This window comes from Meles meles, chromosome 10 (genome assembly GCF_922984935.1).
Source record: "Meles meles chromosome 10, mMelMel3.1 paternal haplotype, whole genome shotgun sequence".
Classification (NCBI taxonomy): Eukaryota; Metazoa; Chordata; class Mammalia; order Carnivora; family Mustelidae; genus Meles; species Meles meles.
Window position 1 is genome coordinate 23,639,695 of NC_060075.1, and position 26,211 is coordinate 23,665,905.

General features: G+C 38.6%; 1 protein-coding gene across 2 annotated transcripts in view; it reads right to left on the minus strand.

Moving 5' to 3' along the window:
- Nucleotides 1–1,149: 1,149 nt before the first annotated feature.
- The window catches only part of CALU (calumenin), a 29,710-nt gene continuing 4,648 nt past the window's right edge, over nucleotides 1,150–26,211 (minus strand). The window contains exons 2-7 of one of the 2 annotated variants that reach the window (XM_046021056.1): nucleotides 20,714–20,945; nucleotides 15,180–15,373; nucleotides 11,176–11,342; nucleotides 10,271–10,331; nucleotides 5,155–5,354; nucleotides 1,150–3,543 (exon numbers count right to left, since the gene is read on the minus strand). In XM_046021056.1, the coding sequence (XP_045877012.1) occupies nucleotides 3,439–3,543; nucleotides 5,155–5,354; nucleotides 10,271–10,331; nucleotides 11,176–11,342; nucleotides 15,180–15,373; nucleotides 20,714–20,934 (948 nt within the window). In that variant the 5' untranslated portion in view covers nucleotides 20,935–20,945 and the 3' untranslated portion in view covers nucleotides 1,150–3,438. Of the gene's footprint in view, nucleotides 3,544–5,154; nucleotides 5,355–10,270; nucleotides 10,332–11,175; nucleotides 11,343–15,179; nucleotides 15,374–15,446; nucleotides 15,641–20,713; nucleotides 20,946–26,211 lie in introns of both variants that reach the window. The other variant, XM_046021055.1, reaches the window with a different exon arrangement.

The following is a 26,211-nucleotide window of genomic DNA, read 5'->3' on the forward strand; positions in this document are numbered from 1 at the left end:
GGATGAATACCCAACTTTTGTATCAACATGGACAGGACTGGAGAGATCATGCTGAGAGAAATAAGTCGAGCAGAGAGAGTCAATTATACATTTCACTTACTTGTGGAGCATAAGAAATAACACAGAGGACATTAGGGGAAGGAAAGGAAAAGTGAAATTGGGATAAACCAGAGGGGGAGACGAAGCATGAGAAACTGTAGACTCTGAGAAATAAACTGAGGGTTTCCGCGGGGGTGGGGAGGGTGGTGGTGTAATGTGTGAGCCTGGTGGTGGGTATTAATCAGGGCACATATAGCATGGCGCACTGGGTGTGGTGCATAAACAATGTTGGAACACTGAAAAATATAAAATAAAATTAAGATGTTAAAAAAATAAAAAAATTATCTCCTTTTTTGTAATTATTTTTTTCCTCATTGGGGGATCTGTTCTGAGATGATACATTCGGAATTAGAACAAAATTAAACACCCTAGAAATGGGAGATATAAAGAAAAAACCAAAACCTTGAGTAGGCCCAAAAATATGAGTTTGAAAGACCGTCTTTATGCCACCACAGCCAATAACCCAATAGTTCTGGCAGGGACAGCCATATCCAGAAGCTCCTGAGCCAGCATGAATTATTCGAGCTCCTCCCACTGAATTTGGCTAAACTTATATATCTGTCTTAAGCTGCATTATTTAGTAAAGTTAACAGTTAATGCCCTTCATGTTCTCAAAATGTCTATGCACCTCTTAATATCATTTATAAACTATATACCAAAATGTTCAAAAAACTGTTTTACTTTATACTTTATGCTTCCCCTCTGCACCCCCTGAAAAAGAGCCTTGTTGAAATAAAAGTCAAGATAAATGTTGTGTGTACATTCAGGAATGGCTTGTGTTTGGTATCAGATAATTATGTAATGAGCAGCTGGACTCCTCTCCAGTCATATGGCCCAAGGAAAGCAAAGAAGGGTTACAGCTGTAGTGAGAAAGATGCCAGAAAATTTCAGAAATAAAAATGGAATAGCTAATCTGGGAGAAGGCAGAACTTCTCTAGGATGGGGAGGAAGCATGGTAAAACTTCTAGACTTCCTTTTCTTGACATTTTATAGCACCCATCTTTCTAAGCAAGAATTCCATTTCTTAAGAGAATAAAGGACACACTCATACCCCACCATGAATGTAAACAGTTTTATTTAGAAACAGATAGGTACCTGTTTGCATTATAGAATATAAAACTTGGTTTACACTCTATAAAAAATAACCAGTATCCAAATTCAAGAGAGCTAGCATTCACAGAACACACAATGTGGGTGTGTAGCTACTGTTCACCAGCCTCAGGCTTGACTGAAACCAAAAAGATAATCCGGGGTCATCAGAGGTTAGAGTACGCTTGCTGCTGAGCACCCAGCATCCAGAACTTGCCATTTCAGCATATGAAGGTTTGCTTTCTAAGTGCATAACTTTAACATCAGGCCTGGGTTCTCTGTACCTAGTGAGCTGCAAGGCCCTCCTGCTGCACTGTTCATGATGTGCCCTCTCTAATCCTGGGTTGATGTTATCATCTTTGATCTTCTGAATAATAAAAATGGGGAATCTGGAGAGCAGAGAATTTTCATTCCCCTATACTGGGGTTAAAAAGAGTGTATCCACTCTCAAGAGCTCAATGCAAAGGCCAGGATCAAATTACGTTACAGTCTGGCTTTTTACCAGGCCAAGTAGTCCACTTCAACATGATCATGGAAGACCAAAGGATACACCTAGGTTCAGATTATAATAATCACCCAGCACCACCTGAATGTATTATCCAGAAAGATATATGAAATAATAAAGGTTAGATATACATATATTTATCTTAGTAACCTGAGGGCTAAAAAGGTTTGGAATATAATAATTCTTCTCAAAAGAGGTCCATCTGAAGGAAAAGGACCAAAAAAGACAGAGTTCATGTTACATAAAATATGGGTAAAGGTGAGTTGGGAACAGAAGGCGGCTTCTTCAGCTCTTTCTACAACGCCCCTCTCTTTGACAAGGATTGGCAATCTGCTGATCCACGATAAACTTTTTTGGGGGCAGCGCGGAGAGGGGGCAATGGGTCAAAGGCAAGAAGGTTGAGCTATGGTCCTCAAACCAAAGAGTCCTCTCAGTAGGCCCTCTCATCTTTGAGTATGAGTTCAAGCTCTTCAGCTGACACAGAAATAGGCCTAGTAGTAAGTGGTTAGCATTCTGAGGTATGAGGATCCCTGGTAAATTCAGCAGCATGTGGTTTTTGGAAACCAGCCCACAAGAGAAGAACACTGCAACCAAGCTCCTAACTAATACTGCTATTTAACCACTGTCTGAAAGAGAAAGGGAAGAAAAGGAAAAAAAAAAATCCCCAATACGTTGGGAGGATGTAAGCTTCATATAATGTGGCCCAAATAAACGATTTCATCTCAGGGTTTCTCAAGAAAACCCTCATTCGGTGATCATTTCTCTCATCAAAGGCACTTTCAATGAAATGACATAATTGGAAAGGAGTACATTTTAACTGTAGTGAAAGCATGATTAATTCCTAGGAACACCTGGGGAAATAGGAGCCGAATGGGGCACTTACAGTGATTCAACAGGCAAGACAGTCTTGAGCACTTCAACAGATGCACACCCAAAAGAAAGTGTATGCCCTGAAAACACTTGTATTTTTCCCTTAGTTTTCCAGCTGTTTCTATGTATAGCTCTGTAAGAGATCACACTCACTTGATTGATTTTCAAGACACTGGCCCTAACCCTTCCCACCACAGCTGTGCCTGGCAAAATTAGCAAACAGCTAGTCCTACTGGGAAGAAAAAAACTGAACGAAATCAAGTCGAGCCAAGCTTTCTGACAGCACAGGGATCTGTCCTCGCCCAGATAATGCCACGATCAGTTGCTGGACTGAGAGCAAGTGAATGGAGTCTGTTGCCCCTACTACTTATGAAACACTTTTCAACAGGCAAGATGCAGTGCTGTCTCTCTAAATAAAATTGTGGGGTATATTTTTTCCCTTTTCTTTCTCCTAAACATTTCTTATTGATCTCAGGCTTAAAAAATTAGTTAAGTCAGAATTACAAAAATTATACGGCAAGGGTTGAGAAAGAGTGAAGGGCTAACGTTTGCCTACAGCGTGAGTTGAGGATGTTGATCCTTCATATCATATTCCCAACCAGAGAACAGATACAAAAATAAACACACCATGTTATACATAATACAAAGTGTAAATCTACAAACACAAGTGTACTAATTAGAGTTGTTCCTCAGAAGCACAGTTCCCTCCAGTACCTCGAAGAGGAGGAGGAATGGGGACGGGATGGTTTTCATTACACCTTTTCAGGTCTTAAAGTTTGTAATAACAGTCTCAGTAGCGCAAACAATTTCATGTGAAACCAGAGGCTGTAAAAATAAATTACTTTGGAAGAAATGTGGATTCCTCTGTCTGCAACTCAGAACTCATCATGTCGTACTAAGGCCTCACCAAAATCTGTGGCCTGGCTGCCCACAAACAAATCATACTTGTCAACAATCTCCTCCTTGGTAAGCTTGCCATCCTGAAATTAGAGAGAAGAGTAAATTGAGGAAAAAACGATTTCCCATTCCCAATTTAGCAACACCGCTATAAAACACAACGGGGTTAGTCAGGATTTAAGATTCTAATTCCCACTAAATTAAATGTGAACTCAACCTTCACCCCCAACCCTCCACAACATACAAAGAGGGAAGAAAATAGCAATTAACACATTTTTCTTATCAAGAAAGTTAAAAGTAGGGTGGGAGGTTGCGGAACCAGGTGGTGGGTAATAGGGAGGGCATGTATTGCATGGAGCACTGGGTGTTGGGCAAAAACAATAAATACTGTTACACTGAAAAAAATAAATAAATAAATTTAAAAAAAAGAAAAAAGAAAAGAAAGTTAAAAGTAGAAGGGTGGAAATAACACGGCTCAGTAACTTAATGCATCAAGCAAAATGTGGGCCATCGCCTATGTATAGATAGGTAAGAGACAGGAAGAACTGGAGAAAATACTTTAAAGTGAATCCAGTCATTGCCTAACAGGAACGATACAATCTGCTAACGTCCGCACGAAGTCTTCACCCCCGCGATGCCTTAGCCAGCAACAGATTCCAGACACAACCCCCAATGAAGGCTCAGACACTCAGCTCAAAAATTATCTAGGCCAGATTCACAAGGGATGACTTTGGGAGTTTCCTTTTCTCACATATCTCGAGACACAGCACCTGGCTACTGAAGTGACTGCAGCAAGAACTCAAAACAGACTGTCCCTTAAACCCGCTCAGATGATAAGACACTGCATTTGAAAGCAAAGACTGGCCTAGACAGGAGAATGTTCAGAATACAAAACCCTCCATCTTTAGATTGATTTTCAGCCTACTCTAGGCAGAGCACTCAATTGTTGAAAAAGGTGACTGCTTAGTGAGACTACTGCTCTTTTTATGAAACAAATGCCTCAGATAAATGATCAAGAAAACTTTGAACAAGCTCCAGATAAATGCTGATTTATAAACTACTACAAAGAACTTAATTTTAAAAAGTGTATTTAAGGGGCGCCTGGGTGGCTCAGTGGGTTAAAGCCTCTGCCTTCGGCTCAGGTCATGGTCTCGGGGTCCTGGGATCGAGTCCCGCATCGGGCTCTCTGCTCAGCAGGGAGCCTGCTTCCTCCTCTCTCTCTCTGCCTGCCTCTCTGCCTACTTGTGATCTCTGTCTGTCAAATAAATAAATAAAAAATATTAAAAAAAATAAGAAGTGTATTTAAGAAGGAAATGAGCAACTCTGAGCAGGCAAATGAGCCTGTAATAGGTAAAAGCACAAAAGAAATAACAAAGGGAAAAAAAGCAAAGAAAATTTCCTGGGGATCCGAAGATAACAGATGATGCACACTGGACACAGGCTATATACAGAGGCTCTTTCCTGAAGCCAAATGCCTCCAATGGTGTGAACACTACCGGGCAAAGGGATTTCTAAAATGAGATTACCTAGCTAGCACTGCCCTGTAAATTTTCAATTGTCGACTTAATATTTGTAGCAGACTTAGACCAATTAAGACCTTATATGCTCTATGTACCTCAATAGGAATGTTTTAGGCAATTCCCTAGAAACAGACTTCGATTGCTACCAGGTTGTTTGGGCCTAGCCAGACTTACCTTGTTCTGGTCGGATTCATAGACTAGGTGCCTGGCTTCTGCCTCTGCATGATCATAGTCTGAGGGGAGGATCCAGTCTTTGGTCTCTTCCTTGTCCATCTTCCCATCACGGTTCTTATCTCGAAACTCAACAAACTGTTCTCTTTCTGTCTTTACCCACTCTGGCTCATCAGCATTTCCATCATGGCTGTACATGTCACCTGCATGCACACATGTACATAATGCAAAAGGTAAGTTTGTCTTTTTCTCAAGACTGCCACATGGTAATCTGGCTTAACTCTTCTTCCTCATCCATCTGTCTGGAACCTAGTAGCAATTACAAAGGTATTTTAGGTCAGAGAAAGCAAGGCATTTTCCTGAGGCTTACTCAATGACCTTATAACAAGAATATTTCCAACTGCTTAATGTACTTAATAGCCAAAATATGGAAAGAGCCCAGATGTCCACCAACAGATAAATGGGTAAGATGTGGTAAAGTCATACACCGGAATATTACCCAGCCAGCAAAAAGAATGAAATCTTGCCATTTGCAACAACATGGATGGAACTAGAGAGTATTATGCTAAGCAAAATAACTCAGAGAAAGACAAATACCATATGATTTCATTCACATGTGGAATTTAAGATACAAAACAGATGAACATAGGGCAGGGGAAGGAAAAATAAGATAAAAACAGAGGGAGGCAAACCAAAGAGACTCAACTACAGGGAACTGAGGGTGGGGGGTGGGATAATGGGGAGATGGGCATTAAGATGGCACTCGACACAAAGAGCACTGGGTGTTAAATGCAACTGATGAATTACTAAATTCTGCCCCTGAAACTAATAATACACTATATGTTAACTAAACGGAATAAAAAAAAAGAAGACTGTTTCTAGTTGCTGATTGTAATATGAGTGCAAAGAGAATCCTTAGCCCTCAAGAAATGCAGAAATGAAGGGCTAGTCCAGATGCTAGTCTGGAAAGATAAAGATTAACTTTTAAAAGACAGCTGTTCCCTACATTCCATTTCCACCCAAGGTAGCTAGCTAAACGTATTGCTACTAGAAAGGTGCTATTTTTAAATTCTCAAGAAAACCTGAGAAGGGTATGCTAGAAACCCAAACTGCGTATAACCAATTACTAAGTACTTTTAAAAATGTAACTCTAAAAATGATGGCTATATATACGTCATAATGTCCATTATCACATTTCAAAAAATCAACTTTTGGGACTATTGAATACTCAGTCCAAATGTGAATTTCCTAATTATCTTCTGAAGTTGGTTTGTTCAGGGGCACCTGCAAAGCTCAGTTGGTTAACCATTTGACTCTTGATTTCAGCTCAGGTCACGATCTCAGGGGTGTGGGATTAAGACCAGAGTCAGGTTCTGTGTGGGGCATGAAGCCTGCTTAGGATTCTCTATCTCCCTCTCCTTCTCCCACCAGTCCCACACTCCAACTAAAACAAATAAATAAACAAATAAAGTTGGTCTGTTCAAATTACTTATATGAACACTATAGGCCAAGAAGTTGCTATGGTATTTGAATTTTACTAGATTTATATAAGAGTTAAGGTACTTTAAAATTAAGTATTACAGCCAAGAGAGATTTCTTCACAATTATTTAAATGTCTACTTAGGAGTCCCTGGGTGGCTCAATTGGTTAAGTGTCTGCCTTTGGCTCAGGTCATGATCTCAGGGTCCTGGGACTGAGCCCAAAGTCCCTGCTCAGCAGGGAGTCAGCTTCTTCTCCCTCTGCCTCTCTGTACCCCCACCCCCGCTTGCTCCCGCAAATAAAATCTTTAAAAAAAATATGAACTTCTACTTAAATACTGTAGATGCCAACTTTAAAATGTGTAAGGGAATACTGTTTGGCAAAATTCTTTCATAATTATTTGAGTGAAGAAGTCTGAAGACTACTGAGTTTACTACACTGAAGTAAGTGTATGCGCACTGCATACAAGGTATGGGAACACACCTTATATATGTCTAGCAGTTCTAAGGAAAGGTATCTATTTAGTTGTGATAAAGCTAATTCATACGTTGAAACCCACAAAATGGAGGTTGCTCAGGTAGCACAGGCCACACCACAGATCCGAACCCAAGTTAGCCTGCGCTTAGGGGAAACACCACCCTGCAAGGAAATTTAACATATGCCAATCACAATTCTCCAACTCCACTTGCAGCTTACCTCACCCTAGAAAACAGGACCTGCCAGCCCTGTAAGGAAATCCCTAGCCTTCTAGCCAATCATATCCTGGTTCTGTTACTACTTCTAATGCTTTATAAAACTCACTTTTGCCCAAAATCCCTTGGGAAAGTGCTCCACTGCTTGTTAGGCACTGCAAAGCTCAGTTGGTTAACTGGTTGGTTAACCAGTCCCCAATCCGTGGACTGTTTTCCTTGAATAAAGGATGAACTCGTTACTAAACTATATTATTGTCATTTGGTATTGTTGTCTTTCTGAATTTGAGGGCTAAGAGTAGACCTACTTTTTATTTTTTTTAAACAAAGAAGGAATAACTCAAAGCAGGACTTCCTAGTTCTTTATCTATGTTACAGCACATAGATAAAATCAGAAAATGTATTTGTATGAGCTGCTGGGTCAGCCCCTGCCTTGGCTCTCCTGCGGGCCAAGAAGAACTTTCACAGTACACCTATGAGGAAATTCTGAATTAGAGAGGGAATAAATGTGTACTTAAAAGACATACTTTTGAATAAACAAATGAATGAAAAAAAAACTTTTATGTATTTTTATTTTTTTCAGAGATTTTATTTATTTGAGAGAGAGAGCAAGCAAGCAAGGGAACAGAGAGAGAGGGACAAGCAGATTCCACGCTGAGCGCACAGCCTAATGAGGGGCTAATCTCATGACCCTGACCTGAGATCGTCACCTGAGCCAAAATCAAGACCCTTGATGCTTGAGCCCCCAGGCACTCCTTGAAAGACATACTATTAATAGAAGATATGATATACAACATAATTTAAATACATTTTAAAGCTAAATAAGTAAATAAGACAATATATTGAATTTTCTATTTAAAAAAGATTTACTCCTTTTTTAATATAATCTCAAAAACTTTTTTGAGACTATGTCAAAAAAATTTTTAGAGATACATAACCCAATGCTTACAGATGAGATGAGATGATGACTGGTATTTCTTCAAAATAATTAAAAAAAAAAAAGGAAATAGTTAAAGATTTAAAAGGACTGGCCATGGGCTGATGGCTGTTAGGGCTGGGCACAGGTACACAGGGGTTCATTATACTATTCTAATTTCATGTGTTTGCAATATTCTGTAACAAATTTATTTTTCATTTTTTAAAAAAAATTGCATTTACTTATTTGACAGAGTGTACAAGCAGGCGGAGCGGAGAGGGGTGAGCAGCTTCCTGCTGAGCAAAGAATCTGACATGGAGTTTAAACCCAGGACTTGGGGAGCCAAAGGTAGACGCCTAACCAACTGAGCCACCCAGGTGCCTCTATAACAAATTTAAAGACTAAAAATACTCAACAGTATAACGCCAGGAACTTCTTATTAATGCGAAATATGAGAGACAATGACCATCTGGTTTATGATCTCTTTCCTCAACAAGGTAGAAACTAGCACAATCCCCAGAAACTGGAAGACACTGCTTGGGAGACTTTCAGGTTCACAAAGCCCTGCATCCTCAGTGTAAAAGTGTTTACATTAGTTGATCATTTACAAAAGAAAGTAACAAACACACATACACACAGTTGATAGTTTTAATAGTTTCAAGATACAAGTCCTCTGCCCTTGGACCTATATGATAGAGATGTAGAAAGAAGTATCTCCTTATTTGACCTCAGTGCTTGATAAATGATGGTACTTAACAGTTATAAACTTTAATTCCTCTCCTCTGGAGGGTCAAATGAGTTCCTCAGTTTTAGCAACGGTGATAAAATGGCAAAAGACAAGAACAAAAGATAAAATAATTAAATATTTAAAGGCAGAAATAGTCAACTTTGAAACAGGCTTAGTAAGTGCACCCAGACATTTATTTCCACTGTGCTGAATTTCATTAAAAATAATCATTTTGGTTAAAAAAAAATCTATCTTCTACTGCTCATCTCTCTTTTTCTAAAAAACTCAAAACACATCAGTGAGTCTTCGAAGAAAAGAAGGGTAAATATTCAGTGAGTAATTTAAGTAAATAAATCTATATACAAATAGCAAGTATAATTAGATAAAAATCTGAGAAAAGAAATAACTTGTTTAATTCAAGGGACAGGTTTGAAAAAAAAAGGAGACAGAAGACCTAGACAGAAAACACAACAGAAAACCATGAAAAGGAACAAAGAAAGGATCTAAGAGAAATCAGCAACTCGTGGTCATTTATTTACCCACCGATCTTTTTTTTTTTTTTTTTTTAAAGATTTTATTTATTTATTTGACAGAGAGATCACAATAGGCAGAGAGAGAGAGAGAGAGGAGGAAGCAGGCTCCCTGCTGAGCAGAAAGCCCGATGCAGGACTCGATCGCAGGACCCCGAGATCACAACCTGAGTTGAACGCAGAGGCCCAACCCCCTGAGCCACCCAGGCGTCCCATCAATCTCTTTTATTCTATTCCCTATCTTCCTCTCTTGGGTTTCCTAATGCCAGCCTAGGCTCCCTGCAACTCTTTACTGTCAATTCCATAGGCATCTGGGATGCACTGTATCACTGCTATCCAATATGGTGGCCGCTGGCCACATGTGGCTATCATGAACTTGAAATGTGGCTGGTCTGAACTGAAATGTACTGCAAGTGTAAAATATGCTTTTGAACACAGAATAAAAAAAAAATCCTAACTTTATATTGATAACACATAGAAAGTATAGTATTTTAGAATATTAGGTTAAATAAAATATATTATTGAAAATAATCATGTTTTAAAGAAACTTTTTTTGACGTGGCTATTAGAAAAGTAAAAATACATATGTGGCTCACATTTACATTTTGACTGGACAGTGCTGCTTCAGATACTTTATCACAACCCACTATTCCTCATGCTCGTCTGGCCTTAATGACACGCTAAGAGTTGACCCATGGGGTAAATTATTTCTATGAGCTAACACACTTCCATAGAGCTTCTCAGCTTCTCCTAGGAAAAACAGTAGAAACAGACTTACCAATATACTCTTCAAGATCTATGAAACCATCAGCATTCTTATCTATATCCTCCATTGTTTCCTGGACAGAAGAGGAGACAAAGTAAGTATCTGGATGAGATTTAGGCAATACCTTATCATTCATTAAAACACACACACGCACACATATACGTTTATGTGTGGGTATGGTTAAGCCACAGGAAACTGCCTTCTTCCCAGCTAAAAAATGGTAAAACACCATTTATTTTTTATGCTTCAACTCAAAATAACTATGAATCTTCTTGGGAAACACTGGTACCACTTAAAAAATGACCTATCCCACCAAGCCCATGATGATGCAGAATAGCCCGAGTCATGCTGAAGTCATTCTAACAGGAGATGTGACCAGTATGTCTATAACTGTAGTCTATATTTTATGTTTACAAACTATAAAGTCTGTAGTTTGTTTTATTGGTAACTGTCTTCTGTGAGAATTCTTCAATATTACTGTTATTAGTGTCTGATCACCGGTTATGGGACATTTTTAAAAAACAGGATTTTTGGTTGCCGGAGGGAGGGGGGTAGGGGGAGGGTGGTGGGGTTAAAGACATTTGGGAAGGTATGTGCTATGAAGTGTGTAAACCTGGCGATCCACAGACCTGTACTCCTGGGGCTAATAATACATTATGTGTTAATTAAAAAAAATAAATAAAACAAAACCCCAAAAACCAGGATTTTCCTGGGGCGCCTGGCTGACTCAGTCAGTACTGCATGTGATTCTTGATCTCGGGGTCGTGAGTTCAAGCCTGACACTGGGGCTTAGAGTTTGCTTAAAAATAAAAGCAAGTCATTCTTCCAGATACAGAGTAAAGAATAAAGAGGAAAAACAGTATAAGCAACAAAAAGAGGAACTGGGTTTCCATTGAGAATCACTGCTCTCCACCAACCTGTACTACTATATCTTTCATGTAGTCATACTCCTCAGGGTGCAGGAAAGCTGTGAATTCCTCCTTTGTGGCAATGAGGTCTCCATCCTTATCTGCCATTTTAAATCTCCGCTCATCTCTAACCATCATCTGTTTATAGTTAAATCCATCATCAGGGTCTGGATCATCTAGAAAACAAAACGTTTAGGTCAAATCATAAGACTGCCAACAAAACATGAAAATGTGTGGACTGAGGAATCAATTTACAAGAAAGATAAATCAAGCAATGAAGAAATCACCTGACTACACAGGTAAAACTGTAACAGTGTGAAAGCATTCAGTTTTGGTAGTCAAAGTCAGACGCAAATTGAATGTAAATGTTTGCCATTCCAACGGAACCCGGCTCCTTGGCTATGTAAGCTATTATGCGACACTGCTACTACTTTTGGTGTTAAGGCTACTAGAAGGTTCAAGCTTTCTGGTTATATCTGAGACACAGTGGTAGTTCTCAAGTCATACTATTTCGGTTTGAATCCTAAACTTTACCACCTCCTAACTGTGTGACTGTGGGCAAGTACTAAATTGTGCTTTAATCTACTCATCTGTAAAATGATAAGAGCAGTGCCTGCTGCCCAGGACTTTTAGGAGGTGTGCATGAGCGAATAAATCTAAGTGCTCAGAACAGTGCCTAGCTATTGGCTCTCAATAAGTGTTAGCTATTGCTATTTTTATTGAACATTAGGCTCCCACTGAGAAGCTAGATATCAAAGACCTCCTATCTCATATTAAGGCCACTTTGATTCAAGTCAACAGAATATTATCCTCTGAAGGGTCACACTTTAGTTTTTTCAGCCAACTCAGAGATCTACCATGAGTTGTAAGCACTGCTTGCCAACAGCCCCCTCCCCATTTCTATAAGATTATAGAATGCAAAACTAATCCAGAGTTACAGAAAATAGGTCAGGGGTTACCCAGGGATAGGGAGGACTATAAAGGGACACAAGGAAACTTTTTGGGTGATGGCTGTATCATTTATCTTGATTATAGTGATGGGTCCGTTGGTATATACCTATGGCAAAATTCATCAATTGTGTGTTTTAATTATGTGCAGTGTATTATTTGTCAATTATACCTCAATAAAGCCATAACAAAAAATAAAGGATTACAACCAAATTACAACCAAATTGAAGCTGGACCTAAACATCTGTTTGCTGAACTACAGAAGCAGCAGTTATTTAGACTCTATATAAGAATCTAGAAGAATGAAATTCAGTTTAAGCTGAAAAAAAATGTTAAGGAGTTATCTGTAGGAAAAACAAAACAAATAAGCAAAAAACCCCTTTCAATCTGCTGTGTGGACCAAAAGGAAAATGTGAAGATATTATGAAATGTAAAAGACATCACATTAAACCTAAGAAACAATCTTTCCTACAACATACTGATCAAATAAAAAAAGATACGACACTAGTTTTATAAAAAGACCCACAGGACCCCTTTAACAATTAACATCACACTGCTGATTGCTGATACTGTCGTTCAATCCTTCCATCCATTAAGCACAGTTTAGAAAACAAAAACAAACTACTGCTATACTTCAAGAGTTGGGCAGTTTGAAGCTTCATTCTTTCTCAAGTGTCAAAATTCAGTAAGATGGCTTATTGAATCATGAGTATCCTGATAGTCAAAACCGTAACAGGTTGAAGATGGAGAATTAAAGGAAAATATATAACTCTTTAAAGATACTAAGTCATCTCTTCCAAACAAATAAAGTTTCAGTCCTAACTACGTAACAAAAATAAGAATAGAAGAGGTGCCTGGGTGGTTTGACCCCAGGGTCCTGGGATAGAGCCCTACATCGGGCTCCCTGCTCAGCGAGAAGCCTGCTTCTCTCCCACTCCCCCTGCTTGGGTTCCCTCCCTTGCAGTCTCTCCCTGTCAAATAAACAAAACCTTAAAAAAAAAAAAAGGTAATAGAAGACAACTTATACATTAAGACTAGATTCTTAACAAAGAGCCCTCTTCTCTGCTTAGGGTAAAACATGGTGACTGCAATCATAGATATACAGAAAGATGAAGAAGGAAGATAAAAACTTCATTTTTAATAACTAAACTCCTGTGTTTGCTGTCATTGCTTGGAGTGCCAGATCTATCCTAAGTATGTTTTCTGTGCTATCCAGCCAGTATCATTTGGGGCAGGCTCTTGATCTAGTTTTGGTACAGCCAGAATGGATCTTGGTATTTTTAAATTTTTACTTGTGGCAGAGACAGAGTTAACCTTCCTTTTGTGGAAAGCAGATTCATTAAGACAGATTTTAATTTAAAGCTACAATGATTTATGCCTGAACTCAAAAACTGAATCAAGAATATACTCACAAAAAGCCCCTCAGCACTTCTGCAAGTCGCCTCATTACCCCAGCACTAACCACCCACATGCCTTGAGGGAAAGATGCCTTATAAAGATACAGCTTCTCTAGTGAGTGCTTCAGCATACGCAGTCTCAGTAGAAATACCCATTACACTGAATCATTTGACCTATCAGAGCAACAGAGCTCTCAGCAGATTTTTATGCACATAATCATACAGAGTTTAAGATTCATTCTGGATAGCAAGTGAGTGCCTACGTAGGTCTGAATGGAGATTTATTAACACACCATTTTGTTTAGATCACCAATAGCCTACCCTTCACTCTATTTTTATAAGTCCAAATAACTCAGGAGGGTGTTGGCTTTTAGCCAGAAAGCAAGAAGCACGGGGTGCCTCTCCATCTGCACTGACTTTTAATACACATGTTCTTAATTGGGTGAAGGATATGTTTGGTTCTTGGCTAAGTGTCAAGCATGAAGAGAGATTGCCACTTTAGTCTTAGGAATGAGAATAAGCCCAACACAGAAATAAAAGTTTCTTCACTAGAAATGCATGCAGTCCTATAACTAACACAGACAGCTGGCTATCCAGTGGGGGAAACAGACTATTATACACTCACTGCTTGTTAATCAGTGGTGGAGAATGCCTGCTTTAACCCAGAAATTTGCCTAATTTCCAGGATAAAAATGCAAGAAGTAACACTTATACATTCTTATCTCAAATTGTAACCAAGTACAGGAATCTCACTAACAAAAACATCCTAAGTCATCAACTCAGTAAGATTGCCACCTAGCATTCAGCAACAGGCAAATGTAATAAGATAAAGAAAATTACTAACAGGTGGCCCAAGCACATAAGCTATCAAATCAACAGAAAGCAATCAAAGTCACATTTATTTGCCTTGAAGCATTTGCATAGCAGGCTGATAAACTCATGTGCCAGAGAAAACAAATGGGAAATTTTCATTTCTAAACTTTTGGCTGGCAGATATACTAAAATAAAGGAGTTAAATTTTATCAAGGGAAAGCTATTATATTTGATATTTATTTTATTAAGGAAAGACAGTAATTTTTCTATTCCCACGAGTTACAAAGGAATCTAATTTGGTTTGAATTTCAGGTCCAATACTTAAAAAAAAAAAGTATTTATATTTACATATTATTTATATATACGATATATAGCATATATATTATAAATATTACATATTTATATATTATTTATTTAAATTCAATTTATTAATATATAATGTATTATTACTTTCAGGGGTAGAAATTAGTGATTCATCAGTTGCATATAACACCCATCAGGTCCAATACTTTAGTGTGACTATGTCAAGAGACATCTCAAAGTCTCTTGCTTTTGCATTATTGAAACAATGCAGCCTTTTAGACGAGATCTACTCTAAAAATGGTCTCTGAGGGATCACAGAAAGAAAACTTGGTAAAATAATATTATCTGAAATGCTAAAGATATAGAAGATGCCAGACCTTAGAAAATCAAAATTAATAAAATACTTAATATATGCATCAAAAGTTGGTAAAATAAAGGGAAATCAGTTCAGCATTGGACTATTTAAAATAAGCACTTTCCTTCACTGTGTGACCCATTTGTTTCTTTGACTCAAGACCATGGTCTCTATCAGGCTGACATCTTGCCCCTTACCCAGGTAAGTGCCATAAGTCACGTTTCTGTACTCATCCCAGGAGATTAAGCCGTCTTGATTCATATCAAACTCGTGCCATTGGTTTTCAACATTGTCATATATGTATTTCTTCTGGGCGTGCTTAATCCAGGATTTCAGCTCCCCCTCCGTCACAAACCCATCTTTATCCACGTCTATTTTATCTACAATCATTCTACAAGACAAAACAGTTACGTTTCAAGGTGCCAGCTCCATAAGGCTTTTTCCCCCAGATAGCAGGGACCTACCTAAAACGTAGCCGTAGGTGGCATTTTTATACTCCTCCCAGGAAACGAGGCCGTCCTCATTGAGGTCATGCCCCTTCCACTGTCGCTCTACATCCTCGTAAATCCAGCGCTTTTGTGCAAATTTAATCCAGTCTTTGAGTTCATCCACAGTGACAAACCCGTCCTTGTCGCCATCTATTTTACTTACAATCTTTCTGTAGAAAATGCAGAGAAATCCAGCAAGAGGTTAAAAGGACACAAGGCTCCCTCTAGACTTAGCCAGGTGTGTGCTGTAACCAGAGGTGTTGCCCAGGGCTAAAGCATGGACATAAAAAAAAAAGTCTCCAAAAAAACCTTCCAGACAGGCAACTGAAAGTATTTCTCATAAGTGACCTGTCAGTGGTCTGAAATGAGCTCTCCAGGTAAGGCAAGCACAGTCCATGGCTGGTACACTTACATCCAAAAGCAAACCCAGTCTCATCCCTTTAGGGATAGGTTACAGCCAACAGTCAGAACTCAGGAGTGACTATCCATTCCTAGCTGCATTCTCCATTCTTTGTATCAAAAAACACGCAAATCTTTATGTTTTTCTTTACCGCTTTTAGAAGAATCTCAATTTCTTGATAAATAATCACAATCACTGACATGGTTTTCTAAAAATTCAAAAATTTAAACCAGACTTTAAAAAATCCAGTTGCTCTTTAAAAAAAGGTTAACACTTTTGGTAAAAATATAAAGATACAAAGATAGTTCTGGGATCACTTTACTTCAAGTTAAGATTTAAAAACAGAAGCCAAAAACCCAACACACACACACACACACCCCAAAACAGAGGGGAAAAAAGTCCACAAAGTTACACAAAGACAGAAGGACAGAAGCATGTTTATTCTAAAAAAACAACTAGCAGCTAATTATACATTATGTTTGAACTTTCACATATAACCACAAAGACAGAGAACTCTGAGGAAACGATGTGAAAAGAAAGTCTGCCCCAACATACATGAGCTTAGGAGAATGTTAATAAGCTGAGAGGGTGAGGATACAGATGATAAAGCAAAACTATAAAGCTAAAGAATCAATATACTTCACCCTTCATGAGCTTTTCTTCCAGGCTTGCCATCTCAAGTTTAATTAAGAATTTCGAAATGTGTGCATGACATATAAACCTCTAAGGACGCAACCTCTCATTTATACAGGCACAGACAACCTATGTAGTGTCACCCAATTAAGTGGCCCAGTTTGGAATGGGAACTTCAAAACATCCAAGAGATCTGAAATCTTGGCATACTCCTATGCCCTACTATTTGCAGGATTGAAAAAGACTGTCACTTGGTAGCAAATAATGTCTTTTCCCACTCTGCATTCATTTCATGAATATTGGAAAATGATTAAAATCACAGAGTACTGCTGACACTATGAAAAGAGATTCATCTTGATATTGAGTATGTTGTTAGCCATCTAGTCCTTAAACTCTGTAATTTTTCTTCAGGGAACGTGTAATCTAGCTTTTCCTCTAAAATGTTAATAGAAAAGGTAAAGCAGGGGGGCCTGGGTGGCTCAGTGGGTTAAAGCCTCTGCCTTTGGCTCGGGTTGTGGTCCCAGGGTCCTGGGATCAGGCCCTGCGTCAGGCTCTCTGCTCGGCAGGGAGCTTGCTTTCCCCCCTCTCTCTGCCTGCTTGTGATCTCTGTCTGTCAAATAAATAAATAGAATCTTAAAAAAAAAAAAAAAAAAGAAAGAAAAGGTAAAGCAGTAAGACTCTATCTCTTAAATACCCTCCTCTATCTACACTGGCATAAGACAAATTTTTTTTTTTTTTTTGCAACTTCAACTCTGGAGAGTTTAAAAAAATATTAACACATTAAGTTATACCAGTAAGCTATACACTTCTGCATTATCTACAAAGGAATCCAGTTTATATCCAAATGGTATTACTGACTACCAATTGTTCCACTGTACCATTAAGAAAAGGGTAAGGTATCAGAATGCCTCCCATTCTCAAATGAAAATTTTAAACTATTATAAATGGCCTAAAGAGAAGGATCATTCAGATAAAGAGGCGTATGACTGCTCAAGATGGGCGTTTGTTAATGAAGTTGGCTGAACTCCACTCTATTTATTCCCACAGACGTATCTCAAATGCTTTAACCCAGAGGTTGGCAAACTTTTTCTGGAAAGGGGTAGATAGTAAATGTTTATTTTGTCGGCCACATATGGTTCGTCTCATATCTCTATATTTTAATAACCATTTAAAAATATAAAAGCCAGGCGCCTACGTGGCTCAGTTGGTTGGGCCACTGCCTTTGGTGCAGGTCATGATCCTGGAGCCTTGGGACTGAGTCCTGCATCAGGCTTCCAGCTCTACGGGGAGTCTGGTTCTCCCTCTGACCTTCTCCCCTATCATGCTCTCTCTCAAATAAGTAAGTAAAATATTAAATATATAAATATAAAAATGTAAATATATATGTATGTATATATATGCATGCCATTCTTATCTTGCTGGCCATCCAGCCTGTAGGCAGCTGTAAAAGTACAGTGTAAGTGGGTATATCCTATTTTAGGCACTAAGCTCTAAACTCTGATCTTTTAAAACCTATGCAAATTTATAAAGCTAATGGTGTTTTTCTCCTGTGACACTGAAGGACCTTATAGATGTAGTTATGATGCCACCAAATAAGCATTTATTTCAGGATAGACACAATATACTTAGTGGACCTCATGTTATTTCTCCTAAGGAGTAACACATGCCTCTACATTTCAAGAATCGAAAAGCAAATCCTTTGGGTTTTTTGTTTTGTTTTAATGAACCCAAGTAAGTAGGCTCCAGAAAGATGCAAAATATTCCTGAAATTTATAGCATGCAAAATTTTATATATATTCATATGTGTACTTTTCTGAGGTAGTCCTTTGCTTTCCTTAGACTCTTAAAGGGGTTGGCCTGTGATCTCAAGAAGGATGAGGAACTGCTCTAGTTCATTTCTGAAGCAAATATGCCAAGGATGAAAACTTTTGAGTATTAAGGGCCACCACCTCAAAACAAATAAACCTCATTTGAAGGACACATAAATGAAAATTAAGTACACTTAAGACTCCTTTGGATGGCAGAAGGAGAATACACACTAAGAAAAGATGTTCTATCTGTCAACATTTTTAAGAAAAAGGGAAAATTCTATTAAATAAAATGTTTTTAAATATTACTGAAGATTTAAAAATAATGGTGAATTTCTGCAACTATAGATGTTAACAATGATCATCTCTCCTAATCACCTGCCTTCTATATAGGTGGAAGCAGGCAGCTGGGGGGTGGGGAATCTGTTGTCCCCAACCTCTGGTGTGTAGTTACCTAACAAAACAATGTTTAGAAATGCCACGATGAATGAGTTTAGGGAAAAAGAAAAAAAAAAAAAATTCATCTGGAATCCTTACTTCCAATACACATTATTTCTCATTATCTCCAAAACTTAGAAGCAAATACTATTCGCTCATACATTTTATGAAAAGCATTATTTTAACCATCTTATTCTAATCAAATATAGAGTCTGCTCATGTGCTGACATTTTGCTATTTACTAATGACAAAAAAGAACATTCTCTCCACTGAAAACTGCTAGCAGAGCTCCACTACCTGCATACAGCCAGAACATACTGACTGACACCAAGGCTAAATGCCTTTCATTATTTAACAGTAATTCTGTGAAGAGCCATGTGAAGACCCAAATGTGGGTCAGACATGCACATTATTAACAGGTAAGACATGAAGACTGAGGACACCCTCATGCATTCCTATTTTTAGTCCAAATGTTAGCACAGTTATAAAATTAAAAGTGAGCATGGTCTCTTAGTTACAAAAGCAACCTAACAGAAGACCGACTCTTTAATGTATTTGTTTTTCCTATTTTCAAATGTTTGTAGTTTCTCATTCTACATAGCAAAAATCTTTTGAGTATTTCTGTCAGTATTTAAGAAAATATTGTATCCTTTAGTTTGCAGATAATCCAATAAAAGGATAAATTTATTCTGAAGTATCACCCAAAACAAACTCTGTTATGTCTTTTTTTTTTTTAAACATTTATTTGTTGGAAAGAGAGGCGAGAGAGAAAGCATAAGCAGGGTGAGCAGTAGGCAGAGGGAGAAACAGGCTCCATGCTGAGTAGGGAGCCTGATGTGGGACTTGATCCCAGGACCCTGGGATCACGACCTGAGCCGAAGGCAGACACTTAACCAACTGGGTCATCCAGGCGTCCCTCTATAACATCTTCTACTCATAGTCCTATCCAGGATGGCAAAATACTTTTGGAAATTCTTACGTAATACAACTTTCCAAACAAATCTCTTAAATATAGTTCAGAAAGTTACAGCAATGGTGCTCATTAAGGAGAAAATGTTCACTAATAAGGCATTTCCTCAAAAAGCAAGGGTTGCTTGCCAAGAGAAAAAAAAAAGACATTCTTAGATCCTCAGAAATATCAACTGGGATTCCACCAATTCAACTCACTAGGTTAAAAGATGCCTGCTGAGAGCCACAGAACCCAACTATGGCCCCCCTGTTATTAAACAACACAGGGGCACCTACGTGGTTCAGTTGCTTGAGTGACTGCCTTCGGCTTGTATCGTGATCCTAAAGATCTGGGATCGAGCCCCAAGTCAGGCTCCCTGCTCAGCAGGGGAGTCTGCTTCTCCCCTCCCCTCTGCTAATGCTCACTCTCTCTCACTCTCTCTCTTTCAAATAAATAAAATCTTAAAAAAAAAAGTGCAACTCACACTCAACATTAAAACTGTTACTTATTACAATCTTCTAAAAGGCTTTCGTTTTTAATTAAGCAAATATCTGAGAATGAAAACAAAGAGGGTGAAGGATAGTCTCATAAATCACAAAACTTTAGAAATTAGCCCAGGGGTCTCATTTGCAGTTTATTTTCCACTCAAAGGCTTGGCTTGGGGAACAATGACTAGGTCACAGATCATTTTTAAAAATTAAAAACATCAGGGATGAGAGGCCCCCCATGTAATGTTCCTTTGGAAATAAGATATATTTCAATTTGGGTGCGGTAGCATTTGGTACTTTTAAGCAAAAATGACTTTGCTTTGTAGAATGAAGTGAAACTGTTAGTGGAGAAATTTATGAAAGCAAGCAATTAATTAAATTTCAGTGCTAGCAATTCTGTGGTTAGCTTTCAGAAAATGTAGTTCAAAACAGTCCTACTGGGTGGCCAAGCCAGAAGAAAAAAAAAAGAATGAGCTGATTTGTAATGAAATGCCATTACTTTAGCCCCCTGAAAGCCGGTGACTTACCCAAGCCTTTCCTTGCTCTCTTCTGGTGTCAGCTGATCAAAGGTCTTTGCTTCTTCGGCACCCAGGAAGGCATCATGGTCATAATCAAAACTCTGAGCATCATTGTGAACTTTGTCGCTGAGCTGAGGCTCATGGTGTACACGGTCCTTCTTTTCTGTGGGCTTGCTCAAGGCAAAGGCTGTGCACAGTGACAGGCACATAAGAAACTGTCGCAGGTCCATGATAATTAGATCTTAAAGAAAAACAACAGTTAATTCAGGAAACAGTGTGCTCTGTAATCAAATAAGAAATTAAAAGCTCATATCAAGTTATTAATCTGATATCCCAAATACTATTACTTAATCCAAAAAATAAGAATGGTAGAATATCACTTTCCAATATTATGGTGAGGAATTTTCACCAGTTTCCTTCATGTGATTGGAAGCTGACAAAGAATCAGTTAGAATATCCACCCTGTAAGTAGGCTCCTTTTTAAAAACACATTAACTTTCTTGCCCAAGTTCTTAAGACTTAAAAGCGAAAAGACCAACTTTATTTAAATTCAGACCTATTGACTACAAATAACTTTACTTTTTGTACTACATCAGGGATCTGGTCTTTAAAACTGGCTGGTTATTAGGATCACCTAAGAGCTTAAAAAAAATTCCCCCATTCAATTAGAATCTCTGAAGTTGCATGCATGCACCTGAAGTTGTGAATGTTTCTCAGGTGATAACAGTGATCATCAGATGAGGAACCACGAACTATTTGAGCAGATTCCTTGTCCTATACATAGCAACAAATTGTCTCCCATATCCATGGTCAACTTTGAACCACCTTCAGAGATCGAACCATTCAGATGGTACAGTGACGGAGAACAACCCCTTCAGCATTCCTTATACTGTGTTTCCCCGACTTTCCCTGGCATGAGGATGCTTGGAGTACTGTTCAAAGTACAGACCCCCAGGACCTACTCCATACCGTCAGAATCTTGGCAGTCACAGCTGACTCTAATGAACAAGCATAAGGCTTGGACACTTTACCAAAAAAATACTGACCAAAAAATCGCAGAGAGGGCGCAGGGCAGATGCCCCACAGTATTGTCTAGAGACAGTACGGTCTTAGAGAAAAAAAACTGTCAAATTAAAAATCAAGAGCAAAGATTTTCCCAACTTTCATATTTTAACTTAATCTTTCACCAGTAGAACATAGATTCTGAATGCCTTCCCCGCCGCAGGGAGTCAGTTTTTGTAAATTCAGAAAATCTCTTACTCATTTCCACTTGTAACCAATGGCTCCCTTACTGGATAGGCAGGTAGTTATTAGGCATGAAGCTTGTTTGTGGGTTTGTGTCCCTCCAAAAGATATATATATATATATATATATATATATATATATGTATCCTGAAGTCCTAACGGGCCAGTATTCATGAATGTGACCTTAGGGGCATCTGGGTGGCTCAGTCGTTAAGCGCCTGCCTTTGGCTCAGGTCATGATCCCAGGGTTCTGGAATCGAGCCCCACACTGGGCTCCCTGCTCAGCGGGAGCCTGCTTCTCCCTCTCTTGCTCCCCCTGCTTGTGCTCTGTCAAACAAATAAAATCTTTAAAAAAAATATGACCTTATTTGGAAACAGGATCTTTGCAGATGTAATTAAGTTAAAATGAGGTCATTTTGGATTAGAGGATGGGATCTAATCCAATGACTGATATCTTTATAAAAGGAGGGAAATTTAGACAGTCACACAGAGAATGCCAATTTATGAAGAGGGAGAATTGGAATGATGCATCGCAAGTCAAGGAATGTCAAGGATTCCTGGCAACCCCAGAGGCTAGGAAGAGGGAAGGAAGGATCCTACCCTAGGGCCTTCAGACAGAGCATGCTCAGCCAACACCTTGATTTCTAACTTCTAGCCTCTAGAACTATGAGAGAATAAGCATCTGACCTTTTAAGCCACCCAGTTTGTGCTAATTTGTTACAGCAGCCCTAGGAAACTAGTAAAAGGCTCAGTACAGAGGACCACTGCATCACATGAAAGGTAAATGCATTACTTTACCCTAATTTGAAGATTATGCTAGCCAGACTTCAACTTCCCCAGGATGTCACTAGTGGAATCATCTATCCAAGGGCTCACAATTTATACGTGAATATTTTTAAAAACATGAAAATTCTTTCAGCAGGACTTCTAACTTAGTGGTTCTGAATCTAGATTGTACCCTAGAATCACCCAAAGACTTTCAAGAAATATCATCACTAAGTCCCACCCTTATTAATATTTTTAAAAGGCAGCCAGGCTGTGAACCACTATTTTAACTAACATTGCAGTTATTAAGATTAAGTAATTATTCAGTTATTAAGATTAAGTAAGTTATTAAGATTAAGTAATATCTTAAGAAATTTGACCTGAGGGATGCCTGGGTGGCTCAGTCAGTTAAGCATCCCAGGGTTCTGGGACTGAGTCCTGCAGTGGGCTCCCCGCTCAACATTGAGTCTGTTTGTCCCTCTCCCTCTGTCCCTCCCCCTGATTGTGCTCTCTCTCTCTCAAATAAATAAAATCTTAAAAAAAAAATTAGCTGCAATCATACAAACACCCTATCTTGTTTCTTCCTGATTAAGAATTATTTCTCTTAGGGGTGCCTGGGTAGCTCAGTTGGTTCAGTGCCTGCCTTTGGCTCAGATCAGGCTCCATTTCTGCTGTGCTCTCTCTCTTGACAAATAAATAAGAAAAATCTTGGGGAAAAAAAAAAAACTGACCTGAAAATATACTTAATATGAAGAAACTCCATATATCTGATCCTGCCTGAAAGTATTGGGAGCTAGAATAAATTGTTCCAGGGGATAAAGAAATTAAGTATGCCAATAGATTAGACATATTTCAATGTATGTTCTTCTTGTAATCCACAAATAGTAAAGGAAGTTACATTGTATTACCTTGGATTTATAGAGTCCTTTGGATTCAGTAAACTAAAAAAATGCTTACAACAGCTAATGGTGAGCATGTTACATAAAGATTCCTTAAAAGTAGGAGCAAAGCAAATAGAGAAATAGGTTTAATCCCAACACAACCTAGAGAGATGATTATACAAAAGCACAACCTGAGGCTGCCATGAATAACTTTCAGGCTGTAAAGCACACAAGGACACTGTATTCCATACCTGGGAAAGTAGTGTAGTGGGGAAGGGGAGAAGGTCCTGAAATGGCAGAGGAGTCATCGACAGACTGTAGAAAATATTCTATAGTAAATAGGACAGCATCAGTAAGTCAAACACAAACACCTCTAAGGAGATGACTGGAGGCAGTCACTCCTGGGATGCCCATTCTCAAAAAAAAAGTACTCTTACTGGATGGTTGGTAAGACTGATGGACTGATGAAAACCCGTAAGACACAATGTGAAAGCAAGACCATGAGACTGCTAGGGAAATGGGAAGAAGGTGGGACTTTTCTTAAGCTGTTCCCACCAATGTCAGAACTCAGCTATGCTTCTGAAACTTCATCAGTATTCTGTGTCATGCTATCCCATCAAAATGCCCAAATCTGTATACAAGACACTTGCACAAATATATTCCACAATGAACGTTTATAATGATAAAAAAAAAATGGAAAACAAACTAAACCAGAGAACTAGTAAATACATATTAAATCTATATTATGGGAGACTACACAAAGGTAGAAGGTATGGATCTATTTGCGCTGAAATGGAGAAGTCACTATGACATGTTAAGTGAACAACAAAAGAGCAAGTTGCAAAACAATGTTAAGATTTATGTAAAAAGCGAAACCAAACAACCTCTGAGGTTGTTTTTATTTGTATAAAATAGAAGACCTATGTGCAAAAATAGCATGGAAGAATAAACATCTATATAAAAACAGTGGTAACCCCCAGATTCAAGGGAGAAGAGATGGGGTGGGGAGGTGAGGCTGGTGTGGAGTGGACTTTAATATTGTACTGTCGTCTATATTTGGTAAATGAATGCACACTGTGTACCACCTGTGTATATTACTTTTTAAGTATTATAAAAACTCTTTTCAATACTAGTTGCAAAGAAAAATTTTCAAGCTATTTCTCCAGACTAAAAAACGAGACTGAAGAAAAATCACATACCTTTTTTTTTTTTTAAAGATTTTATTTATTTGAGACAGAGAGAGAATGAGAGAGAGAGAGAGAGAGAGAGCATGAGTGGAGAAAGGTCAGCGGGAGAAGCAGACTCCCTGCCTAGCAGGGAGCCCGATGTGGGACTCCAGGATCATGACCTGAGCCAAAGGCAGTCGCTTAACCAACTGAGCCACCCAGGCGCCCTCACATATCTATTCTTTTTTCTTTTTTTTTAAGATTTTATTTATTTATTTGACAGACAGAGATCATAAGTAGGCAGAGGCAGGCAGAGAGAGAGGAAGGGAAGCAGGCTCCCTGCTGAGCAGAGAGCCCAATGTAGGGCTCGATCCCAGGACCCCAGGATCATGACCTGAGCCGAAGGCAGAGGCTTTGACCCACTGAGCCACCCAGGTGCCCCTCACATATCTATTCTTAAGACATAAACTTTTTAAAGTAAAACATGCTGCTCTAGAATAACTCCAGCTTGCCCTTCAATAATTGAACTGATCAATCAAATCAGTGAACAGAAGAAAATTAAAAGATTTAATGGCTCTCTTAAATGCCAAAATGAGTATGCCTTTATTTTAGGGCAAAATAAAACTTCCATCTCAAACTACAAACAATTCTCTAGACCAATAAAACTCTTTAGGGACAAGAAACAACTTTGCTATTTTCCACAATAAATATCTATTTTGTGATATATCCGAACAGTATCTATATGTTAGAGGTTTAAAAAATCAAGTAAAATCATGTCACTGCAACAGAAGATTTTCTTTATGCCTATTAAGAAGGGAACTTCACATTTAGGAAAATTTTATATATAATTATTTACATCCTCAGAATAAAATGCCCTAACAATTCTTGTATAATTCCTTGACAACGCCTGCAAACCCCAAATGTTACAATAGGAATAAATGCCGAAGCCCATTACCAAGGCTGGAAAAGATACTCTACAAAGTTTTGATACATGTAACATACAGAAATTAACAGTAACTCGCTGATTTAGAGGCAAAACTACATTTAAGTTTGAGGCTTAACATCTTGATAACAAGGATAAGAGAATTCCAGAGTAAAAGTCAAGAGCTTCAGCTTTATCATCTATCCATCCCTTTCCCTTTCTCTTTCCATTAACCTTCCAATCCCACGCCTCTAAAGGCTCCTTCCCTATTCTTTTTTTTTTTTTTTTTAAGATTTTATTTATTTAACAGACAGAGATCACAAGTAGGCAGAGAGGCAGGCAGAGAGAGAAGAGGAAGCAGGCTCCCCGCAGAGCAGAAAGCCCGATGCGGGGTTCAATCCCAGGACCCGGGGATCATGACCTGAGCTGAAGGCAGAGGCTTCAACCCACTGAGCCACCCAGATGCCCCTCCTTCCCCTATTCTGTCAATCAACACTTCTCAGGTCTCCACAATCCAAAATCAGTCTTT